The sequence below is a fragment of the Xenopus laevis genome, chromosome 5L (assembly GCF_017654675.1).
Source record: "Xenopus laevis strain J_2021 chromosome 5L, Xenopus_laevis_v10.1, whole genome shotgun sequence".
NCBI classification, from domain to species: Eukaryota; Metazoa; Chordata; class Amphibia; order Anura; family Pipidae; genus Xenopus; species Xenopus laevis.
This window is the reverse complement of record NC_054379.1, coordinates 87,843,227-87,870,194: the sequence shown is the minus strand read 5'-3', so window position 1 is coordinate 87,870,194 and position 26,968 is coordinate 87,843,227. Positions and strand designations below refer to the sequence as shown.

General features: G+C 35.6%; 1 protein-coding gene across 5 annotated transcripts in view; it reads right to left on the bottom strand.

The window, feature by feature from the left end:
* epha7.L (EPH receptor A7 L homeolog) overlaps positions 1 to 26,109 on the bottom strand; it is a 117,352-nt gene extending 91,243 nt beyond the window's left edge. For 4 of the 5 annotated variants that reach the window (XM_018263378.2, XM_018263379.2, XM_018263380.2 and 1 more), the window contains exons 1-3: positions 25,728 to 26,103; positions 22,207 to 22,271; positions 19,374 to 20,043 (exon numbers count right to left, since the gene is read on the bottom strand). In XM_018263378.2, coding sequence (XP_018118867.1) covers positions 19,374 to 20,043; positions 22,207 to 22,271; positions 25,728 to 25,815 — 823 coding nt within the window. In that variant the 5' untranslated portion in view covers positions 25,816 to 26,103. Of the gene's footprint in view, positions 1 to 13,249; positions 13,332 to 19,373; positions 20,044 to 22,206; positions 22,272 to 25,727 lie in introns of all 5 variants that reach the window. The other variant, XM_018263385.2, reaches the window with a different exon arrangement.
* Between the last annotated feature and the right edge of the window lie 859 nt (positions 26,110 to 26,968).

Here is a 26,968-nt window from a genome sequence, read left to right as displayed (position 1 = left end):
CTCCTGTTATCTTTCTCTCACACACTTACCTTAATTTATCTTGGCATTTCCAGGCTCCAGTGGACTAAAAGCAAATTATTAAATTACCAAACTATTTGACTACCAAGAAATATGATACTGGATTTTCTAATAAGCAAGAGTACAAATGTGGATAAGAAGTAGAATGATACCTGGCAATATTTTTTGATCATCTATAGAGAAACAGCAAAGATATAAAACAAATATCTCTACAGATTTTACCAGTATTATATAAAATGGTACTGCTGTTCCTTTAAACATAGGCCTTATAAAGTGGCATATTTCCTCTCCTGTTTCTGGTAATGTAATATTAAAAATGCTGATTAAATATTTATGTACACTTATACCAAACATACTCTTTTATAATCAAGATAATACTGTAATAGAGGCCATATATGTCAAGTACAAGTCAAAAAAAACATTCAGTACCGAGCCATCTCTCTTCTATGCAAAGCTGTCCATGCCCCTTGCTCCAAATGTGCCATTTTAGGGTAGACAGTCCTGATCAAAGGAGAAGGAAAGTAAAATTCTCTGGGTGTTCACAAAAGTCAGGCACTCCCCAGTGATGATATTCACTTACCTGATACCCTAATTTACATATGTAAATAAGGGGTGGGAAGGGGAAAACATTTTTTACCTTGTTTTGTGAGAAAAAGTCACGTGATTTCCTTCCAGGCCCCTAAGATTCGGATTCGGTTCAGCTGGGCAGAAGGATTCGGCCGAATCCGCCTCCTGCTGAAAAAGGCCGAATCCCAAACCGAATTCTGGATTCGGTGCATCTGTAGTTTTGGTGATACATAGCCTTGTCCGGAATTCTGGATTGGCTCATAGCTTTTAGAGATATTTGTTTAGCAAGGTTACCGACTTCAAATTTTAAAATAGATATGTTTTTCTAGCACTTTTTACAGTTCTGTGTGATGGGATGCACTTGAAACAGAGCTGTAAATGTACCACATCTCAGCATTCAAAATGTAGGCTTAGCGTTGTTATCATTTATTTTGTTTGTCCCCAAAATGACTACACTATATTGCTGTATGTGTGTAGGCAAACAGATGGGGTGCTAAACATAGCAACAAAGTAGCAAGTTAGAAAAATGGCATGTCTATTGAGTTCAATAAATACAAATGGGAAAAGGTTGGGATTTCCTAGCCCTAAGGTTACCTAAATAGCTGGTTTTGCATGACAACCAGTGAAAAGTTGAAAGTGGCATTCAGCACCAGCCTGAGTGTAGCTACATTGACCGTAGATTGGCCCTCTGTGCCTGTCAGTGGAGCTTCTTTCTGTCTGCGTTCTGTGCTGACTGTATGCCCTGTGTGCCTTTTGCTTTTGAGTTGGAACTCATTAGAGCAGGTTTCACTATTGTGCAGTTCTGTATATTCTCATGTTACAAAAGTCACTTCACATTTAACTGTTCAGCTGTCAAAGATCGTAATATCTTTGCTCTTCTTGTCACAGATTGCAGACTTTGCAGTCTGCAGCCTCTGGCCTTTAAGAAATTCTGAACTGGATTTTCAAGCGTTTTTGCTCATGGAAATCACTAGTCTGCTACTTTTGTGCTCACTTTCTGACCGTTCAGCATCACCTGCACGCCATCTTGGGCTATTTGGAAGTGGAGGGCAAACCACAGGGTAATATTTAAATATAGGATCTCAAGGGCCTGTTTCTAGGGTGGCATCTATAGAGGGGAGGCCCTTGATTCCTATAAAACAAATTAAATTTTTTGGGGGGAAATAAAAAATCTACCCAGCCACAACTGGAGACTTGTGAGTAAAATCAGCAGCTAATCTGGGGGGTGAGGGGTTGGGAGCACACTTTCTTCCTTATGAATTCTGAGAAGAATGAAAAGTACATGCTGTTTTTATAAAAGCATTTAGAATCCTTTTTCTGGATCTTTCAGACAATTTTTGAGAGTCTTTTCACTTCCCTTAAAACTATGTTTATAATTACAGAGTTTTATACCGAAAAATTATCTTGCCTTACTGTGATTAATTTACTGTCAAGATTAGTATTTTTCTAAAGAATGCAGACAAGCAACATTAAAATCCTTAGCAAAAATCCTTTCTCATTCAATCATTCATGCACATATTTTTAAGGCCCTTATGTGCTTCTTATCTGTGTGAAAGGTCAGTAAAGTTGACCTTAATCCCAAAATCTCTATAATCTTCTTTATGTTGTATTGTTTCACTTTTCTGTGTGTGTACTGTGAGGCAAATGTATCACCTTGCCACATGGCAGGAGCAGATTTGCCCTCCATTGGATTCAATAGTCTTCAGTGTCTCCTCCCTGCCTGCACCTTGGTAAGTCTTATACACATACTTTTATACTGACAGACACACACAGTAATTTTACTGTACCAAGTATATTGAATGACCTTGTGGAAAAAGCACAAGCATTAATACTGCTACAGAATAATTAATATTTTGGGAATTGAACATTTAACAAACTTAACGAGCAATTTTCAGTTCTCAGTTGTTGGAAGTCTAGAAGCACAAGCAGTACGTTGTTTTTGTAGTAGCTAAAGTGTCAGCCATGATATATGACACACTTAATTTTGTGGTTTCTATATGACACATACTTTTGTTATCCTATTAGTGTTAAAAAGACTCCTAGCATTGTGCTTAAGGACATGAGAGAAAAGATGTTCTAAAGTGCAAGTTATGAGTTGATTTTTTTAAATGTCATAAAACTGGTAAATTTAGCAAAGCTTTGCAGTTTAGTTTAGTGTAGAATGACAAATTTGCCAGTTTTGCATCTGTCAGCAAGCGTATTTTCTAAAGATATATGGATTCTAATGTCAACTCATTGTTACTGCTATTTTGGCCTTGTATGCTTATTTCTGGTGTGGTGCTTTGAAAATAGGACATCATACAGCTGTGGGTTTTCGCTTTACTACAATTCAGGCATTGCCATACAATTGCATATTTGGTATTGGTACTTTCAATACCATTACACTGACAAATAGCATTAAAAACAGCATCAGGTCTACATCACATTGCTGACAGAACACAATTTCAATGATGGGGTCACATGCAAAGCTGTGTGGTGTCTGAGGGAAGCAGATCTTTCCTGTCAGCAGGAAAATGCTGCAGGTGAACACTGCTCTCCTGAGTACTTTTGCAATTTAATTTAATGTTTTATTCTTTTATTCAGAAGCTCATGGTTTTTGTTTTTTTTTCTAGCTGTACCAACACAGAAAATACATTTTGCAGTTGGAAAGCTGCTCTATCCCACCATCCTTTAATAGTAATAGCTTTTATCTGAAGGGATCCCATGACTGTCCTGTCCTCAAGCGTGCCTGTATTCCCAAAAGCTTTCAACTACTGTTATTTGCAACTTTTGCAAAATAAAATAAATATATTAAACATCTACAAAGTTTAATTAATATTCTGTTATTTTGAATTTTAATTTGCATTGTCATTATATATAATTATATTTTTTTTATTAATACTGAGAAGAATGAAACGTTCATGCTGTTTTTATAAAATCATTTAGCATCCTTTTTCTGGATCTGGACACCTTTTAAGTATTTTCACTTCCCTTAGAATTATGTTCTATGGAGTTATTATGTTATGGAGTTGTATACTGAAACATTATTATTGCCGTACTGTGATTAATTTACTTTCAAGATTGATAGTTTCCTATAGTACGCAGACAAGCAACAATAGCATCCTTAACAAAATAATTTCTAATTCAATTGTTCACTCATATATTTGTTAATAAATGCCCTTATGTGCTTCTTATCTGTGTGAAAGGTCAGTAAAGTTGGCCTTAATCCCAAAATCTCTATAATCTTCTTTATTTTGTATTGTTTCACTTTGTGTTTGTATGTTTGTAAAACACATCTGTCTGGCATAAAAATGGACGAGGAAGTATGCATTTAAGCTGTTTTATATGGGCTCCTAGTAGAGATAGGGTTAACATTCCCTTTCGAAAAGATAATTAGGTGGCAGATGAGAGAGAAGCTGTGTGTAGAGGTAAAAGAGGTGTGTGAGAGAAAGCCTGAGAGAGAGAGAGAACCAAGTGGACAGTGGAGTGTGTGAGAGAAAGCCTGAGAGAGAGAACCAAGTGGACAGTGGAGCCTGACACAAACAGAAGAAAGGGTTGTTTGGAAAAATGCAGTAGTGAAGCTGACTTAAGCTAGGATGGTCTGAGATATAGAGAAACGTTATCTTTGAATTGTGAGTAACAGGGTGCTATCCTTCAATATTGTATATAGGAAAGGATACGGCCAAAAGCAGAATAACTGCAATGTGCATTTATTGACATGACATGTTTCGGGTAAAACAACCCTTATCACACTTGATAACGGGTTTTTTCGCCGTATCCTTTCCTATATACAATATTGAATTTGCACATACGTTTGGACTGGACGTGGAAAGGTGGCCTTGCTGGAAGTTAACTGTTGGGTATGTAATAGTTATTGTTGAGAGTACTATCCTTGTGGTGGTTTAGGGTGGTGGCAGACGTGGCTACTTGGGGAGATAAATCGCCCAGTGACAAATCTCCTCTTCTTTGGGCAACTAATCTCCCCTAAATGCCGGCTAGAATGTAAATCGTTGGCGGGATGGCACTTGGTTTTTCCGAAGTCGCCTGAAGTTGCCTCACGAAGAAACTTCGGGTAACTTCGGAAAGTCAAAGCAATCCTAGTGCCACCCCGCCGGAAATTTACATTCTAGACGATGGGAAGGCATTTAGGGGAAATTAGTCACCTGAAGAAGAGGCGATTTGTCGCTGGGTGACTAATCTTTCCAAGTAGCCATGTCTGCCACCACCCTTAGAGTCTGGAAAAGGCCCTGGGGTAATAAGGAAGACTACAATCTTGTGTGAGAGACTGTTATATTTTTAATGCCATATGAAGACAAGCACCTTGTTGTATTTTTTCAGTTGAATAAATTAAAGGCAAAATCCTATTTTTCTGCATTACTTGTGTCTCTGTCTCTTCTTTGCATAACAAACCCTCTTGCCTACCATTATAAAAGCTAGTCTTCACACTAGATATATATATATATCTATATGACACATTTAATCCAGAATGCTCAGGACCTGGGGTTTTCTAATTATGGATGTTTCTGTTTCTGTAATTTGGATATTCATATCTTTAGTCTACAAGAAAATGATGTAAACATTAAAAAAAGCAATTGACAGGTTTTGCTGGTAAACATGAATTATATCTTAGTTTGGATCAAGTACAAGGTATTGTTTCATTCTTGCAGAGAAATAGGAAATCATTCTTGTATAAAATGTAGCGTACGGGAAGCTGGCCTTTCCTGTAATTTGTAAATCTCTGGATAATGGGTTTCTGGACAACGGAATGGCATCTGTTATCCAGAAAGCTCAGGGCCTGGGATTTTCCAGATAAGAGGTCATTCCATAATTTGGATCTCCATACCTTAAGTCTGCTAAAAAATCATTTGAATATTAATGAAACCCAATAGGACTGTTTTGCCTCCAATAAGGATATATTATGTCTAAGTTAGGATCCAGTACAAGGTATTGTAATCTCATTACAGAGAAAATGAAAATAATTTTGAAAATTTGAATCATTTGATTAAAATTGAGTCTATGGGAGATGGTCTTCCCATAAATCAGAGGCTTCTGGATAATGGGTTTTCAGATAACAGATCCCATACCTGTGCGTGTATACAGTATAAAGATAGAAAGATAAATATGATTATATAGAAACACTGCATTTCAGTGATAGCTACAAAGATACATTTAAACAAAGATTGATTTATGTATAAAGAGAATGAATAAACCTGTGAAAATAAATGAACTCTCAAGGACATAGAGGATTCATTTGCCTTTTATTTTTTTCCCAGACACCTGAAATAGCAGTTATGCTAACTATGCAAAAGAAAACGAACCTCAATCCATACAAGTGATTTCTTTAGAGACCATTTGGGAGAAGAGGTGAGAATTACCCATTATTCTGAATAATAGAAGTGGACCACATGCTTTCACAAAAGCTATCACCCCCACCACATTAGATTAATCAGGAGAATAACTATTCTGTCTCCCATGGTAGAAGCAGTCTAGAATGTCCCAGTGTGCTCTTCTGCCTGGTTAACTCCACAGGAACAGCTGGACACAGTGACAATGTTAAACCAGCTGTTAGCTTTGCCAATCTTATTTTTCCCTTCAGACAACAACAAAAGAAAAGCAGACACATCCTTCGACACCCTCAGCTCACAGCATGACATGTCACTAGTGGTCCAATATATCTTAGACTGTCACTTAGCACAAAGAAACTGTCTTCTGACATTGCAAAAATAAACAAATGCACAATTAAATTAAGCATATTCTCTGTTCTTTATTGAAACACACAACTCAATTAGTGGTGCTCAACCCCCCCCCCCACACACTATTTTAGATTTATTATTAACAGTGACTCATTCAAATGCAGTCTCTACCATGTGTCTAATATTATTACTATATATTTAACCACTTCAAGATAGAATTATTTCATAGAAAAAAGTGCTTGTCAGCGGCTATTGTAATTTTTCCAATAGCCAAGAACTGTAGTATCTTTTTTTTTTTATTATAGAACACTTAAAAGTGATAGTCATACTTGAGTAACCACGTTTAACTCCTGCATGACACTAAGGGTCCCATTTATTAAAACTCCAATTTATCTGGTAGAGGTTTTAAAGGGGAAAACATGATTTTTTTTGTAATTTTTAAAGATTTATTATAACTCAAAGCTGCTAAAGATCCAAATCCGAAAAAACTCCATCTCAAACCTGTCAAGGTCATGTAGAAGTAAATGGCAAATGTCCCTAAACGTTGAAGGTGCTCGGATGTAGTAGTGAAACATCTTCAATGATTACTCAGTAAGTCTAGTTGTTTTAGAATTACTTATATTAGATATCCCTGAAATTGTTTCTCGACATCTTGATCTGCGCTAGATAATCCGATAAAGTTGGGGTTTCCGTCTGCTAATCCAAAAAGTAGAGTTTTCCCAGGGACAATTTGATAAAGTCGAGTTTCAGAGTGTCAGTCGTACAATACAAGTTAAATCTCGATTTTGTAGCAAAGTTTTTTATCCTCTAACTTTTTATAGAAAAATTATTGATGAGTTCAATTTGGTCAACTTTCAATTAGAATTAATTAGAATAAATTTGAGTTATAGTAAATAATTAATTAGAGTTTTAGTAAATACCCCCCTATATATACCTGCTAGTACTCTTCAAAGATAAAATCAGTTATATTTGAAAAGAATACAAATATTTGAGTTTGGAATTAAAAAAAATTAGAACATAGCAGTTTTATAGGTTGCAGTTCTCTTTTTTTGAATATATTTTACGCAAGCATGGAACTAAAGTACAGGTATGGGAACTGTTATCCAGTATGCTCGGGACCTGGGGTTTTACGGATAACAGATCTTTCCGTAATTTGGATTTTCATACCTAAAGTCTACTAGAAAATCATGTAAACATTAAATAAACCAAATAGACTGGTTTTGCTTTCAATAAGGATTAAGTATATCTTAGTTGGGATTGAGTACAAGGTACTGTTGTATTACTGTTTTATTACTACAGAGAAAAAGGAAATCATTTTTAAAAAAATTTGCATTGTTTCATTATAATGGAATCTATGGGAGACGGGCATTCAGATTTTTATGGATAATAGGTTTCCAGATAACGGATCCCATACCTGTAGGCACTTATACTTGGGGGGCACATTTACTTAGGGTCGAATATCGAGGGTTAATTAACCCTCGATATTCGACCGTCGAAGTAAAATCCTTCGACTTTGAATATCGAAGGATTTACCGCATTTCCTACGATTGAACGATTCGAAGGATTTAAATCCATCGATCGAACGATTTTCCTTTGAATTGTTAGGAAGCCTATGGGGACCTTCCCCATAGGCTAACATTGATGTTCGGTAGGTTTTAGATGGCGAAGTACTTGGTCGAAGTTTTTTTTAAAGAGACAGTATTCCGACTATCGAATGGTCGAATAATCGAACGATTTTTAGTATGAATCGTTCGATTCGAGGTCAAAGTCGAAGGTCGAAGTAGCCAATTCGATGGTCGAAGTAGCCAAAAAATTTTTTTTCCTCTATTCATTTACTTGAGCTAAGTAAATGTGCCCCTTGGTGTGGGGGGCACTGCCTGCTGGTTAGTTAGTGCAGTCACTGGAATGTGTACAAAATTTGCTGTAAAAGCAAAGTGTAAATTCAGTGGCTTTTGCAGCTTACATTTATAGATACTAGTATAAAAATTATTATACACAAAAAACTATTATACACAAAAGTCGATAGGGCATGATATCATTTGTAGAGTAATTAATAACCTTACTTCACTAATATCAATAAACTATTAGTATTATTGTTTTATTAATAATAAGGATGTATACAGTCATAACACATTCATAACATGTTTCTTTTAATCTTCAACCTTTTTAGGGGGAAAAGCACATAAAACCAAATCTTGGCATAAATCCAGCTTAAAAACCTCTGAACTGATTGTTCTTACAACTAAACGAATGAAAGTAGAAAAGCAGTCTTATTCCATAAAAGTTATCTAACCGGTCCTTCAACAGCCTACAGCTCGATCCAATGACATCAATAAAAAATAATGCCTAGATGGCCTACTTTGAAAGCATGAATCGTGAGAAAGAGAGGAAGTGATTAATTTTGGTGTTAGAAGTCACCCATGGCCTACACGGCAAAGCTTTAGAACACAATGTCCATAACAGCAGGAATAGATAACTATGGTTTTAGTCAAGTACAGGTGTAAAAGATATAGAAGTAGAAGAAAGGTGAAATATGCTGACGGGTTCAGCAATATAGCAATCGTAAAGGCTTGAATAATATAATATATGATTACTTATTCTGTGTGCTTGCAAATTCCAAACAGAAAATTGTTTATTTCATTTTGGGAAAGAAGTCTAATTTGAGTCTAGCAGGAAATGTAAACATTTTATACAAATGCTTGCCTCAGGGTGCTGCATGATACTAGTGTTGTTAGGTTCCCAAGAGACATTGAAGGGGATCTAAACCAGAAACAATTAATTGTGTAAATATAGTCAGGCAGTCCTCTAAGCACAATGCAATTTACATTCAAATTCTATTTTAAGTGGATTCTGAGATATTAGCAGTTTTATACTGATAGGCTTGGCTCAACCGCACTTTTTTGAAGGCATAGACTGTCAGGAACTCTAATTATCAATGCACTATATACTCTATATCTCTAAATCACTACATACAACCCACCATAAATAGATACAGATATGGAATTATTTGTTGTTTTTATATTTTCACTTTCATCACAAATGCAAAACAAATACAATATGTGTTAAGGGGGAAAAGGAAAAATTGTTAATTGAAAAATAAGTAATATTGTACGATGTTCAAGCAACAAATAAACAGCTTTTTATAAAGTGCTACTCGTCTCCTAGGAGATTGAAAGTTTTTACTGGCTATGCATGAGGCACAGCCACAGAATATGAATTCAATCATAATTTACACTGGGTTGAGGATTATCTGGTGTCAACAAAAGAGATGTGATTCTACAACTGAACAGAGTAAGAATGTGACAAAAACCTGCCACTGAGGAAGATGGATGATTGCACAGTATGACCCTTGCACCCCCCATGGTGCCACAGTTCAGTTTATTCAGTATCTTTACAACAAAGACCCTCTCTAAACTCCCAGTGGTCATCAGCTTTATTGGTGCTAACAGGTCCAGACATTTTCATCGATCCTGTTCTATCCCTTAAACGCAAGAGCTTGCCCTCTTTCGTAAGTTAAACCTTGGCACAGATGTCTTTTTTTTTGTAATTGCTGCTCTGCTGTCTGTTGGTATGGATGCAATCGGACAAGGGAACAACACGTCAACACTGAGAATGCCTCACTATTTATCTCAGGCTCCCTATGACATGTAGGAGAAAGTGATATGTGAATAGCTCAAAGATGTTAACCAGTTTTGCTCCATATTCTTTACTTTAATAGTCCTTGCTATGGTTGTATTGTTTATTTGCAGCACTTAAGGGGTTTTGCTTAATATATGCTTCATGCATATATGTCACTATATACAGTATATGCATTACACAAAATTAAAAAAAAAATACATAATTATGTGTGGTTTACTATACACTCTATAGAAGATAAAGAAGCAGGGCTGACCGGCACTCAAACGGATCCACAAGACCAGAGATGCCCAGTTAAAAGATAAATTTATTGGTAGAAAAATTAACACTCAATGAAGGTATCGAAAAACGTATACTTTTAAAAAATATTATTTTCAAACCTTTATGTATTTCTGTTATATGCATATGCTGTACAATAATTAAGGTGAGGGATGGTTACACTCTTTTTTCCTGTTACAAAACCAAGCTGTTTCTCCTAATATAAAATGTACTTTATGCTGCTGCTTGAAAAATCATCAAAGCAGTGAGAAAATTGCTACTCTGGGTTTAGCTCGGTTTGTAATATCAATTGTGACAATTCACAATGCAATATTGTCTGCTTTTCCACGGCTGAAATTAAATTGGGACAGCTCTTTTTCCTTGACCTTGGCTTCACCAACCCCCAAACATCAAAGCAGAGACAATTGTTCCTGAACACACACAAATGAATCTGCAAATGTGGTTACATCATTGTATAATTTTGCACCTGAGTAAGTATAACATAAAAGCCAAATGTAGACCGATGAAGCTCACAGTTACCTTTCTTTTAAACTTATAATTAGGGAGTAAAACATTATTATCGATATATCTACAGGTATTAAGTCTTTGTTTGACCAATGAGTACATTATGTCAATTCTACTTTAGATGCTGCACTCATAAATGATCTCCAATGACAGTTGTACAAACATACTTTTGAAATCTGTTCAGGCAAATTAAAGGTTTTGGTATGTTGCTCTTGCATCAGATTAGGTTTGAATCATAAGTATGCATAAGTCAGTTTAGGGCCTTTTTGGGAAGTCTGGGAGATGCCAGAGTCTAGTTTGGAATAGTTACAGTGTATACAGTTAATCTATAAACCAGGAGCAACTGGGACTGAAACATCACTTTACAACAATTTTGAAACAGCCAATTTTTTTCCCTAACACATTTTGCAAGTGTGCACCTGCTGTGGTTAACACTTATTGTTAAAGCTGACCCTGCGATCTATCCTATAGACATTTAGTTGGTTTCAACTTTTTCTTTACTTTGCAATCAGTGTACTTAATTAGAACAGTTTAATTTAAAAGAAAGTGATAGAATTATATTTTTGCACCTATTTCAGCATTAGTCTATCTGATATATGATTCAAGAAAAATGAACCAGGGTATCATTTTGAATTGTCATTGAGGTGACTTTAATGTTGTTCCAAGATTTCCTGCAATGTTCATTAAAGGAAAAAAAACATAAGTTTAGTAAAATACCCCCTCATCTCCCAGGTTTTCTAAGCATATAGTACATCATCACTACGGCTAGGTATATTTGGCTAAGTGATGCAAAATAATTACCTTTACAATCATGAATACTACCCTTCAAGAAAACACATTAAAGATGCTTTTTAGAACTGCAGGGCAACTATGGTGTTATGTGTCTAAATGGCTTGCACATACTCTCACAGCATGTCTATCAATCAATGCCAAGTCTCGCTGGGTTTCCTGCAGTCAGATAGAGTCTGATTGATAACAAATAATAAGTGTGCCTCCTCCACTTACATATTCATAAATACTTTAAATGGTGGAATAATCAGTAGGGGATTAAACGTGTATTGCTCATTAGTTTTAAACACTTCAAAAGATTACAAACAGAGAAAAAACAAAAGACATTGAAACCAAATTCAGTGTTGAATCTGGTGAACATCCACACCAATGGCTGTTTATCTTTTGCTCTCGGAAGCAATAAAATCAAAATTAATATTATTATACATATACATATACTGTGTATATACAGAATATTTAGTCTCATTGCAGTAAATCAGGGTACCCTTGCATCTGAACATGCTGCTTCTTACACTTATTCTTCAAAGCAGGTGCAAGCATAGGAAAGAACACACATACACAAGCACTCAGGAATGGCAATTCAAAAGGCACTGAGCACTGTGCCTTGCAATCAGAATTAAGGCCGATGGAGAAGAGTGTCCTTCTTGTTTAGCTTTCTTAATACCTACTGTATCTTAATTGATAGCACAGTGGTCCTGTGTCTGGTATGAACAACTGATATAACTTTTTGACAGGTGGAGGCTTCCTGCATTCCACTCATAAATAAGGAGGTGTGCTTGTAACATTCTGTAGTGTCAGTGACTACAATGCATTATTGGTGAGTTGCTTACTTGCTTGATGTAGACTGAAAAATATACAGTGCTGTCTATCAGGGACTTCACTGTCAAAGCTGTAGAATTTATGTATCAGGTTTGCTCTTTAGGGCTCATTTATGACATTCAATTGCACAAAATGACTCCCATTCATTAAAGGACATGTAAAGTCTTAATTTTCCTACCATGTATATAAGATGGGCACATCTCCCCCACCAAATGGCATTAGTTGTACTGCATATATCCCCTCGGCCAGCATCATTACATTTCCCCAAAACAGCAGCTTTCACCCAGGGGCCATTTTCCCTCTGACACATCATCAGTGTATTTATATCTGTTCATGTAATTAAAGAATGCAGACTAACACGGGCAGAATTTATTTTAATGACAAGTCCTGCTTGGACTGAGCAATGTAATGGTTACTCTGAGCTCAGGAAAGGGGTTTAGGATTTAAAAAACAGGAGCAGACAACTAGAGTTTCTATGCTATATAAATAAATGATGATGATGATGATGATGATGGGAACCAGCAATGCCATATTTTCAATGGCTGTTAGACTGGAGGGTGTGTTTATTAATCTGAGTTGAGAAGAACTGAGCATGGTCATGAGCCAACAGCCAATGGAAATTCCCAAGGGTGGGGACTAAGTGGGTTAGAGGAGGAGAAGGAATTCTAAGTGACATTTACTAAAATGTGAATTTTTTCCTCACCTGACCAAAAGTTCACCTCAATATGTCAGATGTATTTTCACACTGACATCACATAATTACCTAAAATCATGTTTTATTGCAAGCATAATGTTGTCGGCATAAATTATTGGCGAAAATTCACCAGTTAATTTGCCCCATATAATTGTAGTGTAGCCAATTTAGACCATAAAGGTATGATGTATGTGGTATATTAGCATGGAGGAAATGCTGTAAATAATATGTTGCAAAAGTGACAACTCTATGTTTATAATGTTAGTTTTACCTGAACCTGAAATTCCTTTTGGAGATAGTTTGTTATTGTGCTCTTGATTAATATTCAAAGTTCCTCAATGCAGATATTTCACCTGACAAAAAGATATAAATGTTTACCAAACTGAAGTTATTTTGCCAAAACTTATCATACTTTTTTTAAGCAAATTGAAGATGAAATGGCAAATTTGTGTTTTTTTAGTGAAAATACTCCAAATACCCCCCTAGTGTGGGACTGAAACGCTACCTATTTAAAACCAATGATAGAAGATTCTACATTATATATCATAAAATATTCCTCAGAAACATTTATATGTAAAAGGAAATGTTAGAGATGTGGTTCAAAAACTGTGGGGCTCTCCTCCCAGGGGTTCCAGAGCCTTAGCTTTTGGTAATACCCTTACACTGTGTACAAGCAAGCTGAAGGTTCATGGATGAAGAAAATGAAAGCAAGAGGTACTTGCTTTCGTATTCAAGACCTTCTTTTATAACCTTGTTTGCCCAATCTCTGCCCTGTTTCTTTTCCTGGTATCCTCCTCATTTACAACTCTCTCTACCCTAGAAAATTATCTATGTGCAAAATACTTCTTATTATATGAAGAATATAAGCAAAAATAATGAAGAATTGAATTACTATTGCTGGATCACAAATAGACATTGAAAGCATCCTGTCTCATCTTTACTGATCTCCGCATCATGAAACTGTATTTGCCCATTGTCCTTTTAAAAATACATATGAAATCACTATCAATGTTTATCCACTAATCAATGTGTGGCAAAGAGACAAGTAAATGTGCTGGTATAAAGACATTTACATAAGAAGAGGCAATGTAATACCCTTTTCATCTTCATTCAGTTTGAGATGTACAGCATCTAAAAAAGAGAACCGCGTATCATTATACCACTGACTTGCCAGATGCATTCAATGCGTGGCATAGAGGATGGTCACATAAAATGCAACCACTTTAGCTATTGACTGTCCCTAAAATAGCATGGGATATCTTTAACCAAATAATATGCAAAAGAAGGACTGATTGCATGCTTTTCTGTGCCCTAGGTAATGTGTCCTTTCCCATTGGTAATTCTTTGTTCCTTAGATACATTATAACCACAAGTGCAATTTTGGACAAAGATCACAATGTTTTTTCTTGACAATACAGCATACAATTACAGAATAATTGTAGCTGCACTTGGATTTGCCATAATTGTACCAAATGAATTAAAAGGCACACAATTGCAAAATTACATAAAGGCACATTACATGTGATTCTTTGGGTGCAAGTCTGTTGTGCCTATTGGCTCAGCCCACTGTGGGAACCCTGAGATCACTGCCAGTTCAAGGTAGCAATAGCTCCAGATTTCCTAATTAGAGGCAGGACACTGGTGCTTGGTGCAACTATAGAGAAAGTACAAGTAGAGTCTTCGGGCATAAGCACTTAATAGTATTAATAAGAACAACAATTTCATCCATTTAGGTGTGACCGCACTTGAAGATGGATTCCTAAATAAGCCTTTATTATTATCCATCTCTGTAGGGCCACTAACACCAAAAAGAAAAGGCCATAATGCCATAACCTTGTGTGATTAAAGCAAACAATTTAGCTTCAATATTAAAGTGCATAAGATGTGCAAAAGTGAAAGCACTGAAACTGTTTTTTGATACCAGCTCAGAGGAAAAGGAAAATGACTTATGCGTTGCATAAAGTTTGTATCTAAAGTGTCATTGTTGGGTTACACACATCGAAATGTTTCTATCGCAATCGGTGTTAACATATACATATAACAAAGGTACGAGTCCACTTATTTCACATAAGGATTGTGTGTATGTAGTTGGTTTGACCATCGATTGTGGCGTTTTTAACTGTTATGATTGTAGAATGGATTCTCTGTGTGTCTGTGTTAGCTCTTTTTAATAGTCACTGAAAGAAAACAGTTCCATTTCCTCTTTTCTGGTTACCTATCATCTTCAGATAGATATAGGTGAAATAATGACATAAAGCTTGCAGTCTGCAGCCCTATCAGGTTGTGCCTTAACAGAAGCCCTCTGTTTCGAGAATAAAAGCAGGAAAATTCAACCCCCCATTTCCCTTCTCTTTAAGAAACGATTTGATTCTACCATTATTTTGTAAATTTGTACCATAATATACAGTAAATTAAGGCTTTAGATTTTTTTTATATATGCAAATACTTCAAAACCTTTAAAAGGATAATAAATCTATAACAGTCTCAAATAAAAATAAATAAAACAGTTGTCTGCATTCTGTTTACAGAGCCCACTGTTATACAAATAAATAACACATATGGATTAGTTTGGTTATCGTTTGTCAATAACACTGTACAATATCTATAGTATCTACTTTAAGACTTTGCTTTCTGCTTTGTATTTCATTTGTTCATATATAAGCACAAAGTCTGCAGTTTTAAAAATGATTTTTTCTTTTTACTTTAAAGCAATAGTGTTATGTAAAGCAATTGACCCTTACCATTCCACTAGCTAATTTCATAGCAGAATAGGTCATGATTACTACAGTCAGTCGCTGCATGTGTTACCTGGGTAAATGACGTTTTCTGCATTTATTTTTGCAAAGTATGCTAACAAGGAAACAAGAAGAGGGAATTGACTAAAGCTATATGAGCATGCATTATTAATGCTTAAGGCAAATTGATATCTGCACTATACTTCTTTGTGGTGATGGATAAATTGCATGCATAGCTGCAGGCTTTGATAAACATGTAGTGTAGAATCCTAGTTTTACAGGTAAGATTTTACTGAGACAGACAGTCTGACCAAATTAATTAAACTAATCACTGAGAATAAAGTGGCATTGGTAACAATATATATATATATATATATATATATATATATATATATATATATATAAGCAGATAATGTCCAGGATGTTTATATGATATGGTTAAGACAAATCTCTGGCTTCAGCGCGACTTACTACTGCTCCAGATATCAATGCTTGCAGCCAAAAACAGGCAGGGTAGGCTTTAGCAGATCAGCTATGCTGTGCAACACCATCAACATTGCTTGCTAGACTGTAACTGACATCTCTTTCTCAGTTTGCCTACTAGAATGAAGAATTAAGAACTGCGAATACAATGTAAAATGGCCCGTGGGGTATACCGTTTAAATTTCACTAATATTGTATTGATTGCTTTATAGTTAACATGAAAAATAATTAGGAATGTGAAAAAAAAAATCAAAATATACTTCATAAAAGGGAAATAGCTAGATACACAGGTAAAGCTGTCATTCTACATGTCTACTTAGCATTTTTTTGTACAGGTATGGGACCTGTTATCCAGAATGCTCAGGCATGGGGTTTTCCAGATAATGGATCTTTCTGTAATTTGGATCTTCATACCTTAAGTTTACTAGAAAATCTTTAAACATTGAGTAAAATCAATAGGCTGGTTCTGCTTCCAATAAGGATTAATTATATTTTAGTTGGGATCAAGTACAAGGTATTGTTTTGAGAAAAAAAACAATCATTCTTAAAAATATGGATTATTTGGATAAAATGGAGTCAATGGAAGGCGGCCTTTCCGTAATTCAGAGCTTTCTGGATAACGGGTTTCCGGATAATGGATCTTCTACCTGTACTGTAACATCATCTGAACATGGAACAATCCTTAATCAATAACACAGTCAAATATTTGAACCGTATAGTAGCCCATGGTAACCAACTATCAAATAGCTTTTAGTGGGGGGTAAGTGCAGTTAAAATAATGAAATCAAATATCTGGTTGCTATGTGTTACAGGACCCGGGAAACACTTTGCTATAAAATTGTATAGCTACATTCAACTAGTTTCCATTTAATATATGTTTGTTATGCAAAGCATTTGTTCTGCTTTTGTTTGGGATGAAAGCCAGAATAAGGAGTTACTGCAAGTTCTGCAACAAGCAAACTCGGTGTAATGCTCAAGAGCAAATGAGAGTATTAGGACACAGCCAATATCTTGCTACTCAAAATGAAGTACCCTGTTCTAGTAAACGTGCCTTTTCATCTGTCTTTACAGTGTTAAAGTGGATTTTCTTTTTTCCAGTGAGTGAGAAATAACTGCTAATGCACTGTGTCATGAAACAAAAGGCAAGAAAATATAAGGATATGTTCATTTGGGTGATCAAATACTGACCCTATCTTAAAAAGACTTTTTGGCCATACGAGCGAAATTGAAGGGAATCTAAAATAGGATACCATGACTTTATTTAATACTGTTAGCAGCTTAGACACAGCTGTGTGAAATGACTTGAGGTGCCTGAGCAACCTATAACCTCTATTTCTAACTAGATTATCCCTCAGCTTTAAAAACTCAGTTTCAATTTCTCTCCTACACATGTTAAAGTGAATTGTGTTCAGCCACCAGAGTGCCTGATCTACTGTGCTGAGACCCACTAGAGCCAAGCAATTATGCTTGAAACCTTTTTAAAGAAAGTCATTTTATTTTTGAGAAGATCATGAAAGTGAGCTTAGTGTCTACCAAAATACTGTGACTCTTTTCTAACTTAAGTGCAATAACTCTGCCAATGTGCAATATTGTATGAGTCTCTGACTGCACTCAACTTTTAATGAAATATTCCAAAATTTTAGTCCAACAGCACATGTAGGGCCACAAGGCTAGTTTGACAGTGGAAATCAAATGTCTGCTTGATTTCTATGGGCGACTTTTCAGATAAAGACTTATGGATTCGCTATATATATATATATATATATATATATATATATATATATATATATATATATATATATATATATATATATATCTATGTACTAAATAAAACACTTTTTTTGATGAAAATTTTGGTGTGCGGATCCTTACAGACAAATATCTATCTATCTATATATATATATATATATATATATATATATATATATATATATATATATATATATATAATGATTTAATAAAAGGTAGCTTTTCTTGTAAAACAATCAATTAAAAATGAAATCGGTGTTGCTATCCAAAGACATCTTCATATTTAAAAAAAAAGTTGTTTGCATTTATTTAGATCAGTATGTTCTGAAGGAAAAAAATACATAAGGTTCTAAAAAGGGTACTCATATTAATGTTAGGACAGTTTAGTATAAAGGGCAATTCCTTTTATGCAAACAAAGGATCCTTTTAGAGGCATGTATTTGGAGACGTTGTGAAGAGAAAGATAAATATATATGCTTCCACTATCCTAATACAGTATTTTTCAGCTCAAACCATTAACATTCACAAGCAGATTGCTGGGGCTATAAGAAGTGTTCCTTTATTCTCTTTTTGCTTTTTTACTTAGAAAGCACATTACACAATCTTTTTCTATTCAATCTAATACCCTAAATCACAAAAGCCACCACCCCCTGGTTGATGCTTTATATTGCTCAACATGGGTTTGACCTCCCTGCCTAAGTCAATATCTCACAGCTACTTAAAAGCCATTAAATATCACCCAGTCAATTATGGAAAAGTAATGTTAAAAGTAACATTTAAAAAAACAAAAAAAAAAACAATATTGAAATGTGTATTTTTGTTTATTTACTATAATAAATGCATTATCTATAATAATAGATAATGTTTCCATATCTAAATGCATTGCTAAAAGTCAGTTTATAGCAAATTAATTTCCAGCAATGTCCAAAGCTATGAGGACACCAGAAAGTATCAAGAAGGCAGTTAATTGTTGTATGCCAAGTAAGGCCTTTCAAGAACACATAAATATTAAATGAAACCATTACATTGCTTCATTATGTCACATGTCTCAGAAAGTAGATTATTGTTTCAAAAAGTGTAAATGTTAAACTGCAAGATTATTCATTAACATACCAAATATATTGTACATTTTGCTTAAAGTTGCCTTACAGACTCTAAAATAATTCAACTCTGGACACAGAGGTTTGTTTTTTGTCCAAAGTTTGCGGTAAAATGGAAATAAAAAAAATGCAACTGTGTTCAGAAAATCTATTTTTTTTGCCTTACAGTTCTATAAAATGTACAAAATAATAAATTGAAGTATAGTGTGTGATGCTATAAAATTACTAACAATTTTGATAAGGGAAATATAACAGCGCTACAATCTGTTTTCTGTAAGACTATAATCCATCATAAGAAACAAAATAGATCTATATCCATATAACTTACGTTCACAGGTGTCTCCTTTTTGTTGGTATCCAGCTTGGCATATGCACTTCCCAATAGGAACCAACCATTCTCCTTCAGCACTGCAATGCATTCTTGGAGAATTTTCTGCTTCTTCCTCCGCGTTGCTTACACAAGTTCCTCTAACTTCAACTAAAGAGGAAAATTCTGAACCAGTAACTGTGTCAGGAAATGTTGCCAAATTCTCAATTATGGACCAGCATTTCTTGTAGTAGACTTTGACAGAAACCAGAGCAATGCAGGCCCCAACGTCCTGAAATGCCAGGTAAAATCCTTTCTTGGAAAGAGGTCCAATCTCCCGAACCTCTGTGTTAAGTTTCATTTTTCTTTCCCCAAGGTCTCCTTGGGTGAAACTTTCATCTGCAGCAATTGTGTCTATTTTGACATATTGGTTTTCTCTCAAGTTTCTGCCAGTATCATAATCTGTTTCATAATAATACAAATTAAAGGTTTCCTTACATGTTCCCAAAACCCCAGGAAGGCTATTGCAATCCCTTAATGTGAACTTTAGTTCAACAAAAATCCTCTGTGCATTTCCTTTAAAAATCCAGTTAGTCCTCAGCCAGTTGTTCTGGTTGGGCTCCAAGACTTGACATACCTGATAAGTTCTAATTGGTGTGTAATTTTCATCCAATCCACTGATTTCTTCCCACTGAAAAAGATGAGATTAATATAATCAACTAAACAAAGGACAGCTTTATATCACACATATATTGGGGGGATCTGACCCAATCTCTGTATAATTTACTTTATTGTTCAGTAAGTCATCCTCATAGATAATGAATTAATGCTGCAATTCACCATTTCACAGTAATGAATTAAAGTATTTCCTATGGGTTTTGTACAATATGGTTTACAGCTATGCATATACATGTTTAGAAGCTTGCTACAAGGTATTGTGGTTTTCAAATTACTGTGCTGAAAATTATAATCACTGTATGTAAAATGTTACTAAATAAACAGCTGTTATTCAGTCTGGTTTTAGCTCCATTTTCAATTTACATTTAAAAAGAAAATGCTTGCAGTGGACAAAGCACCTAATGATTAATAAATAGCATGATAAAGCATGCTTTCTGAGTTGACATTTGACAAATGAAAATATGAGGTGGGATTTATCTGAGCTTAAGGAAAAAGAATTATATGCTGTATGAAAATTTAGGGAGGAGATCTCAGGAACTGGAGCACAATGATAATAAGAATAAATCACCCGAAAACTCTATACCCAAACATACTATCTACCCTCCTATGAGCAGCCTTGTGTATCTTACTAGATTAATAACCTTGAAAAAACTAAAGAATGTTTCAGTATTCTTGAGATTAAGATGCAAATACTGCAGGAAAGAATTTAGTTCAGATAAAGATGTACAGATGCATCATACTGTGAATATAAAAGTGAATTATTAAATACCTTTGCCATACAATGAGTAGTTTAATATCCTATAACAGCATTTTACATTTTATAACTGGTATACAATACCACATGGTCCGTCAAAATATAGCAGTCTCTATGCACACATAGAGAGTTGTTTTGTATCATCACTGCATTTGTGGAAATTTGGGTGCTAGCAAGCGATGTGGTCATTGGTCACCCGCTTAAAGTCATAATAATGTTTAGAGCATTGTTATCTAACATTTTGAATTGTAATGACGAAATATTTTTTTTTTCTTTTGTTTTAACCCAATATCAGGGTCTATAGTTAAGCATACTGTTTGCTGTGCTCAGAAAAATTATACTCACAAACTAGGATATGGTAAGGAAGAATCTAGAAAGGTTAACCAACCATGATAACTATGCATTTACACAGAGACAATGAAAACACTCTTTGCTTTCACATGTTTCTGTTCCAAAGTCTTTCCTGTTTACACAATTAAAACCTATTTTCTTCAGAAAGAGAAGATGCTTTCAATCTTTTCATTTGTACAACGTTGTAAAAACCTTAGCAGGAGTTTTGGTCACATTGAATGCATATTCACCTATAATCACGAGAATGAGAATAATTTAAAATGGTATCCTTTGTTGGGAGTAACTGAAGGCATGGAACGTAAGTAAAGACAAAATCAGAATTCATAAAATTCAATAAACTCTTAATCCTATTTACATTTTATTATAACAAGACATAAAAGCAACTAGTCTGCTGCTTTGAATTAAATATATATTTCACATTTTTATTTTATTAGGGGTACAGTTTTATGGAGAATTCAAGGTGTTTTATAAATGCTAAAAATAACAAGTAAGAGTGATATGATTAAATGATATATGCTGATAACTAATAATTAATTACTTAACTGTTTATCCAAGGATACTATGCTCAGTTCTGGAGGTTGAACTCTTTCCCAGATTACATTTGATAGTTTATCCTTTGCCCCTTGGTAATTATTTCCTAACTACTAAGCAATCCAAAGCATGTTAATGTATTGTATTAGGTATCCAGTAAAAGTCATCTATATGTGCATCCTGCTGTGCAAATTTTGACATTAGAAACAGATGCTTGATTAATAAAGAGTGAAAAGAACAATCTAGAAGTTCAATCCAAAAACAGAGACACTGGTCCCTATTCTCTATTAAAAGTAGATAAATATTACCCACCACCATGTGAAATGTGAAACCATATGGCATAATCATAAATTGTCTGATTGGTCTGTACATGTTCAAATCTGAGTTACTGCAGTTGTTTATATAGTTACAAGAATCTCTAAGTGACAATAAGACATTTTTTACTTTCTTGCAACTAGAAGCCATATAAGGGTGACAATTTTTTATAAACCTAGCATAGGCATGAGAACAGATTTTGGAATACCAATATTGCTAACTTACCCCACCGGAAGGTGAAGATATCCATTCCAGTTCTGTCTGTTGTGCTTTGGAATCCAGCAATATAACTGCAAAAGAAAGTAGACATAAAACTTTACTAAACTTACAATGTAATGGGTTAAATGTGTAGATGGAAGACACAGGCATGTTCATTTCTATAAAATCAAGAAAAAGAAATATGATATTTTTGTTAAGAAACCAGGTAAATGTAATCCAAAGGGCCAATGACATATCATAATTAACTAAAACAGAGATAAAACTTTTCCCGGTGCATACAGAAAAAAAACATATCTCTTATATTAAATATTTAATGATTATTTTTATTTTATAAAATGCTTTCTGGATATAAAGTTATGCATAAAATGTCCTGCAATTTTTAACTTTAATGAAAAGTTTTATTTTTTATATATAATGTGGAAATCAGCAAGCAATGATCAGTATTATGGTACAACGCGTATACTTTCAGTCTCTCTAACTGGAACAGTATTGGATATAATACATAGAAACTGAGAGAGTACTGCTTTAAAAATTACATTGTAAGGTTATATTTTCAGTGCCGGAAGGTGAAACACACAGACATTACATTACTGTTGAATAAAGAACTTAATGGCTTGATACTGGTTCAGATGTGTGTTATAAAATAAATAAGGCTACGAGAGTACTAGAATTCACAAAGATAATATAGACCCATGAGATTTATATTTACGCTGGTCAAATGACGCATTGATTCTTTAATTGAACGCACACATGCCAACCATTTCCAGATAACCTTTTGATGTAGGCTGCATCGCATTTTAAGAAGTATATACAGTATATTTTTATACTTTCTAGCAGGTACGTAAAATCTTGGACTGCAGGTTAAAACAATGCACTGATTTTTAAAAGCCTACAATAAACCTAATATTGGGATAACCAACATAAAGTACTTTAGTAAAAGGCATATGAAGCCTTTTTCTTTCAGGTAAAATCACATGCAATGACCAAAACACACTACTCATTTGGGGGTGTCTTTAAAACGATGGTGGCATATTTCATGTATAAAAATGCCTCTCCTACATATCAAAATAGACTCCGCTTCTGATTATTCATAATCTGGCAAGTAGAAGGCTGATATTATCAACCTATATTGCAAATATGCAGTGGAATAACTTTTTTGCCAGCACATCAATTTAGGATATAAACATAGGTATAAATGATACAAAGATGACACTTTATTCCCCTCCCAATATACTGTTTTATAGGTTTAACATTACAGTGCTGTACTAAACTAGCAAACCAGATAAAGAGAGGCAGGCATTTTATATGCATAGACCCTCCGCTTGAGTTTTAATGTAAAACTCAGCCATCTTCAAAAATTCTGTTCTGTCTAAATGGCTTAATTGTATTCCTTTGTGGAACTGATAAAAATTAAAATTAAATTAGCAGTATTAGATCACCTGACTGCTGCCTTCCCACAGGATTTGAATTTTGCTTCTTCATTACCATTTTTGTAACGTAGCCTAGTATAATGTCAGCTGTACCCTCGAAGAACTCATTTCAACATCACTAACTGGTATAATGGGTCAACAATAAGACATGTGGTTTCAAGCAGAAGGAGAAGCGATATATATATTATAAGCGCTGGAGACTGATCTTTCTGCTCTGATCCAAATTCTAAAGGCTACCAATGCGAATATGCTCCAGGAACTGCAGCTTCTCCTTATCTAGCTCTGCACGCTGCCCCGGGCACCTTGTTGGATTGAGCAGTTTGTGTCCTGTTTGGCTGGATCTTTTGCTGCTGACACAGAACTGGGATCTGCATAATGCATGCATGGGACTCTGGGGGCACTGTGTGTTCTGCAATTTTCTCACATAGCCAGACACCGATTTCAGGATTCATGGAACTCAAGTCGGACTGTGTCTACATCATGAGCATTAGGCTGCATTTAACCTTATGATACCTTTAGCATTCACCACTTTTTTTTATTTAAAAGAACCTTTATATTGTATGCATCTCTCTAATTATGCTTTATATTGGGATTAACATAATTAATATTTGGGCATGCCAATGCCATGCTTACCACCCAGTAAGCTTACGGTCATCCCAAAACCGACATGGTATCCCATTTCCTGACATTCATATTAGAAGAAACAATACTATTTATTTATTGAATTGCTAACTTCTTCCTCTGTATTGTATACCTTTTTTTCTCCCTAATTTTTATTTGGGGGGGGGGCAGTATATGAAATATATGTGATAAACTGCTGCAAAGACATAAGAAAATACCATTTGCTAGTCACAAGGCTAAAAATGTCAGTGACAGCTCATTAGCTTTAATGTGTATATAAAAACGCATCTTGTAGCTCTAGGAGCAACGTTAGCAGGGCAGGAACCAGGATTGATTCACTGACACATAAACTTTGTCTACCCAAATTAAACAATGTGCCACCTGTAGGCCTCTAGCGGCCCAGCCAAAGGCTGTCAAGGAATGCTGGAACTTGTAGTTCCAAACAGTTAGAGGGTCACAGGTTACATAGGTTATCACTCTCTGTCTGGTTATTCACTTTCTTCTATAGATGCTGGGTGGTATTTTTTCCCCTCAGATAACACATATAAACAGAAGGAAAATGAGACATTTCCCTATAACTTTCCACATAACTATTTCTTCTTGTCCCTTTGCCTAGTTTCATGTGTCCTCAGTCCTGGCAACACTTGGTATAATACGTGAAACTTGACATAAGGTCACAATAAACTCGATTTATGGGAATGGTTATATTCTGTGTTACTTCAGTCATAATCTCCAATCCCCCATCCCTGCTTTTTGAAGGATCCTAGCATTGCTTGGTATACATAAAGTGGACGACAACTTCAGAGAGGCATATGATCATGTACCTAGTTCATCTCCCATCTACTGTTCATTTCTTCCCTTGTGCCTCTGGTGTCCTGCTATTGCTACATAAAAAAGACAGAAAAACTAATTTGCTATATGTATGGAAAAATACCTTCTTTATCCTTTACCCACCCCTGCCAGTGCGTACTTCAGCTTGCCCTGGCATAGCCTTGCATACACAAATGGGTGAAACTAAACTCCAGACAGGAGGCAAATGCTCTTCTCAAGCTGCGAACTCCCCGAACGGAAAATGCTTAACACAAGCGCCTCTTACAATAACCAAAGCAACAATATTCCTCAGGGGGGGTATCCCTAAACATAGAGGCTGCTTGTCTTCCCATGACGTGCGTAAGAGTATTTTTTTTCCAATAATAATAAATGCAAAAGCCCCTGACACTGTGCCTAAGGACAACCGCCTGTTAACCTGCGCATTAGATGTCAAGCACTGAGTATATACAGACACAGCTGCCCTCATGCACTTGAACTGATCCTTCCACAGAGTATATATAGAGGGACACACTTGCCCTCACGCACTGTTCTAAAGACAGACGTGTCTCATGCACTGGGATTGATACCTATAGAGGTAGAGGGAGCGCAGCAGCCGCAGGATGAAAGGCAAAGTTAGTTCCCAGGAGCTGCACTGTTCGTACTTACCCTCTTTTGCTGATTGTGCTTGCCCGGTGTGTGCAAAACAAAAGAGCCCCATGCTTATGAGTGTAATCCAGGAAGCATGTAGAGCCATGGTGCAATTGGTTGATATGTTACAAAGAGTCTTTCAGATGCTGTGCTTGAAGTTGGTACAGGCGAGGAACCCAGGCTTTAAACTGATTTCGGCTCTCCCCTGTGTGTGTGTGTGTGTGTGTGGGAGCGCTCTGGGCTTTGTATTAGGGATTTAGCCTTAGAGTGGGTGACACATTTCGGTACATAGTCCCCGTGCCTTGACATTCATTCCTTCTGTGCTCTCTCAGCGCTGAGCTCAGCACCAGCCTTGATTCTGACTGCAGCCTGGCGTCTGCTAAACTCTCAATCCTGACACATTCGGCAGCAGGACAGCCTCCTGGGCGGGGTTTTGGGCTGTGCACCAGCAGACAGGGATGCAGGGTCCTAAGTAGCACGAACATCACTCAGTGCCTGGCAGACATATTTACAGCCTGGGCTGCGTCATATGAAGAAAAAAGTGAAGAAATGGCTCCTATCTATGAAGTTATCTATACTGATTACTGTTAGATAGAGCTGTCATACTGCTTACTCTTTCCCCATATAATGAAATGTTATCGTTTAACTCCAGGATGGCATTCTCCTACCACAGTGAGTTATTATTGTTATTATTATTATTATCAGTGCTTGAATTGGAGTGAAAAAAAGTGGAGTCATGTTCTGTGTGGTAAGAGTATGGTGGCTTGCTTCAACAAGCCCCTCCCATAACCGTAAGTCACACCCATTGTTATAAAAAGCAATGTTATAAAAACCGATTCTTTCTGGTTTCACCCACTTTCAAGCAAAGCCATTTTCTTATTTCCTTTTTGATATTTCATTCTAATGCAACGTTTGTTGCCCAGTATGTATAGATTTATGTATGTGACCAGAAGGGACCCTAGAATAAAAATTGTACATATGAATTTTCTTGGCTGCCAGTTCAGTTTTTGCAAACATAGCACCTTTTTATTCCCCAAGATTATTTCATATATATATATATATAATTTTCTCATTATTCCTTAATCTGGTGCTGTTCAATACCTTCATTTTCTCTTTTTGTTTCCCCTGGTTTCTTGTATACCCACTTTAGAGCTTATTTATGAAGTTATGTAAGTAGTTTGTGATCAAAAGGTGTTAATAATTTGTTAGGGTCAGGGCACACGTTTATATTCGGGGAGATTAGTCGCCCGGCGACAAAT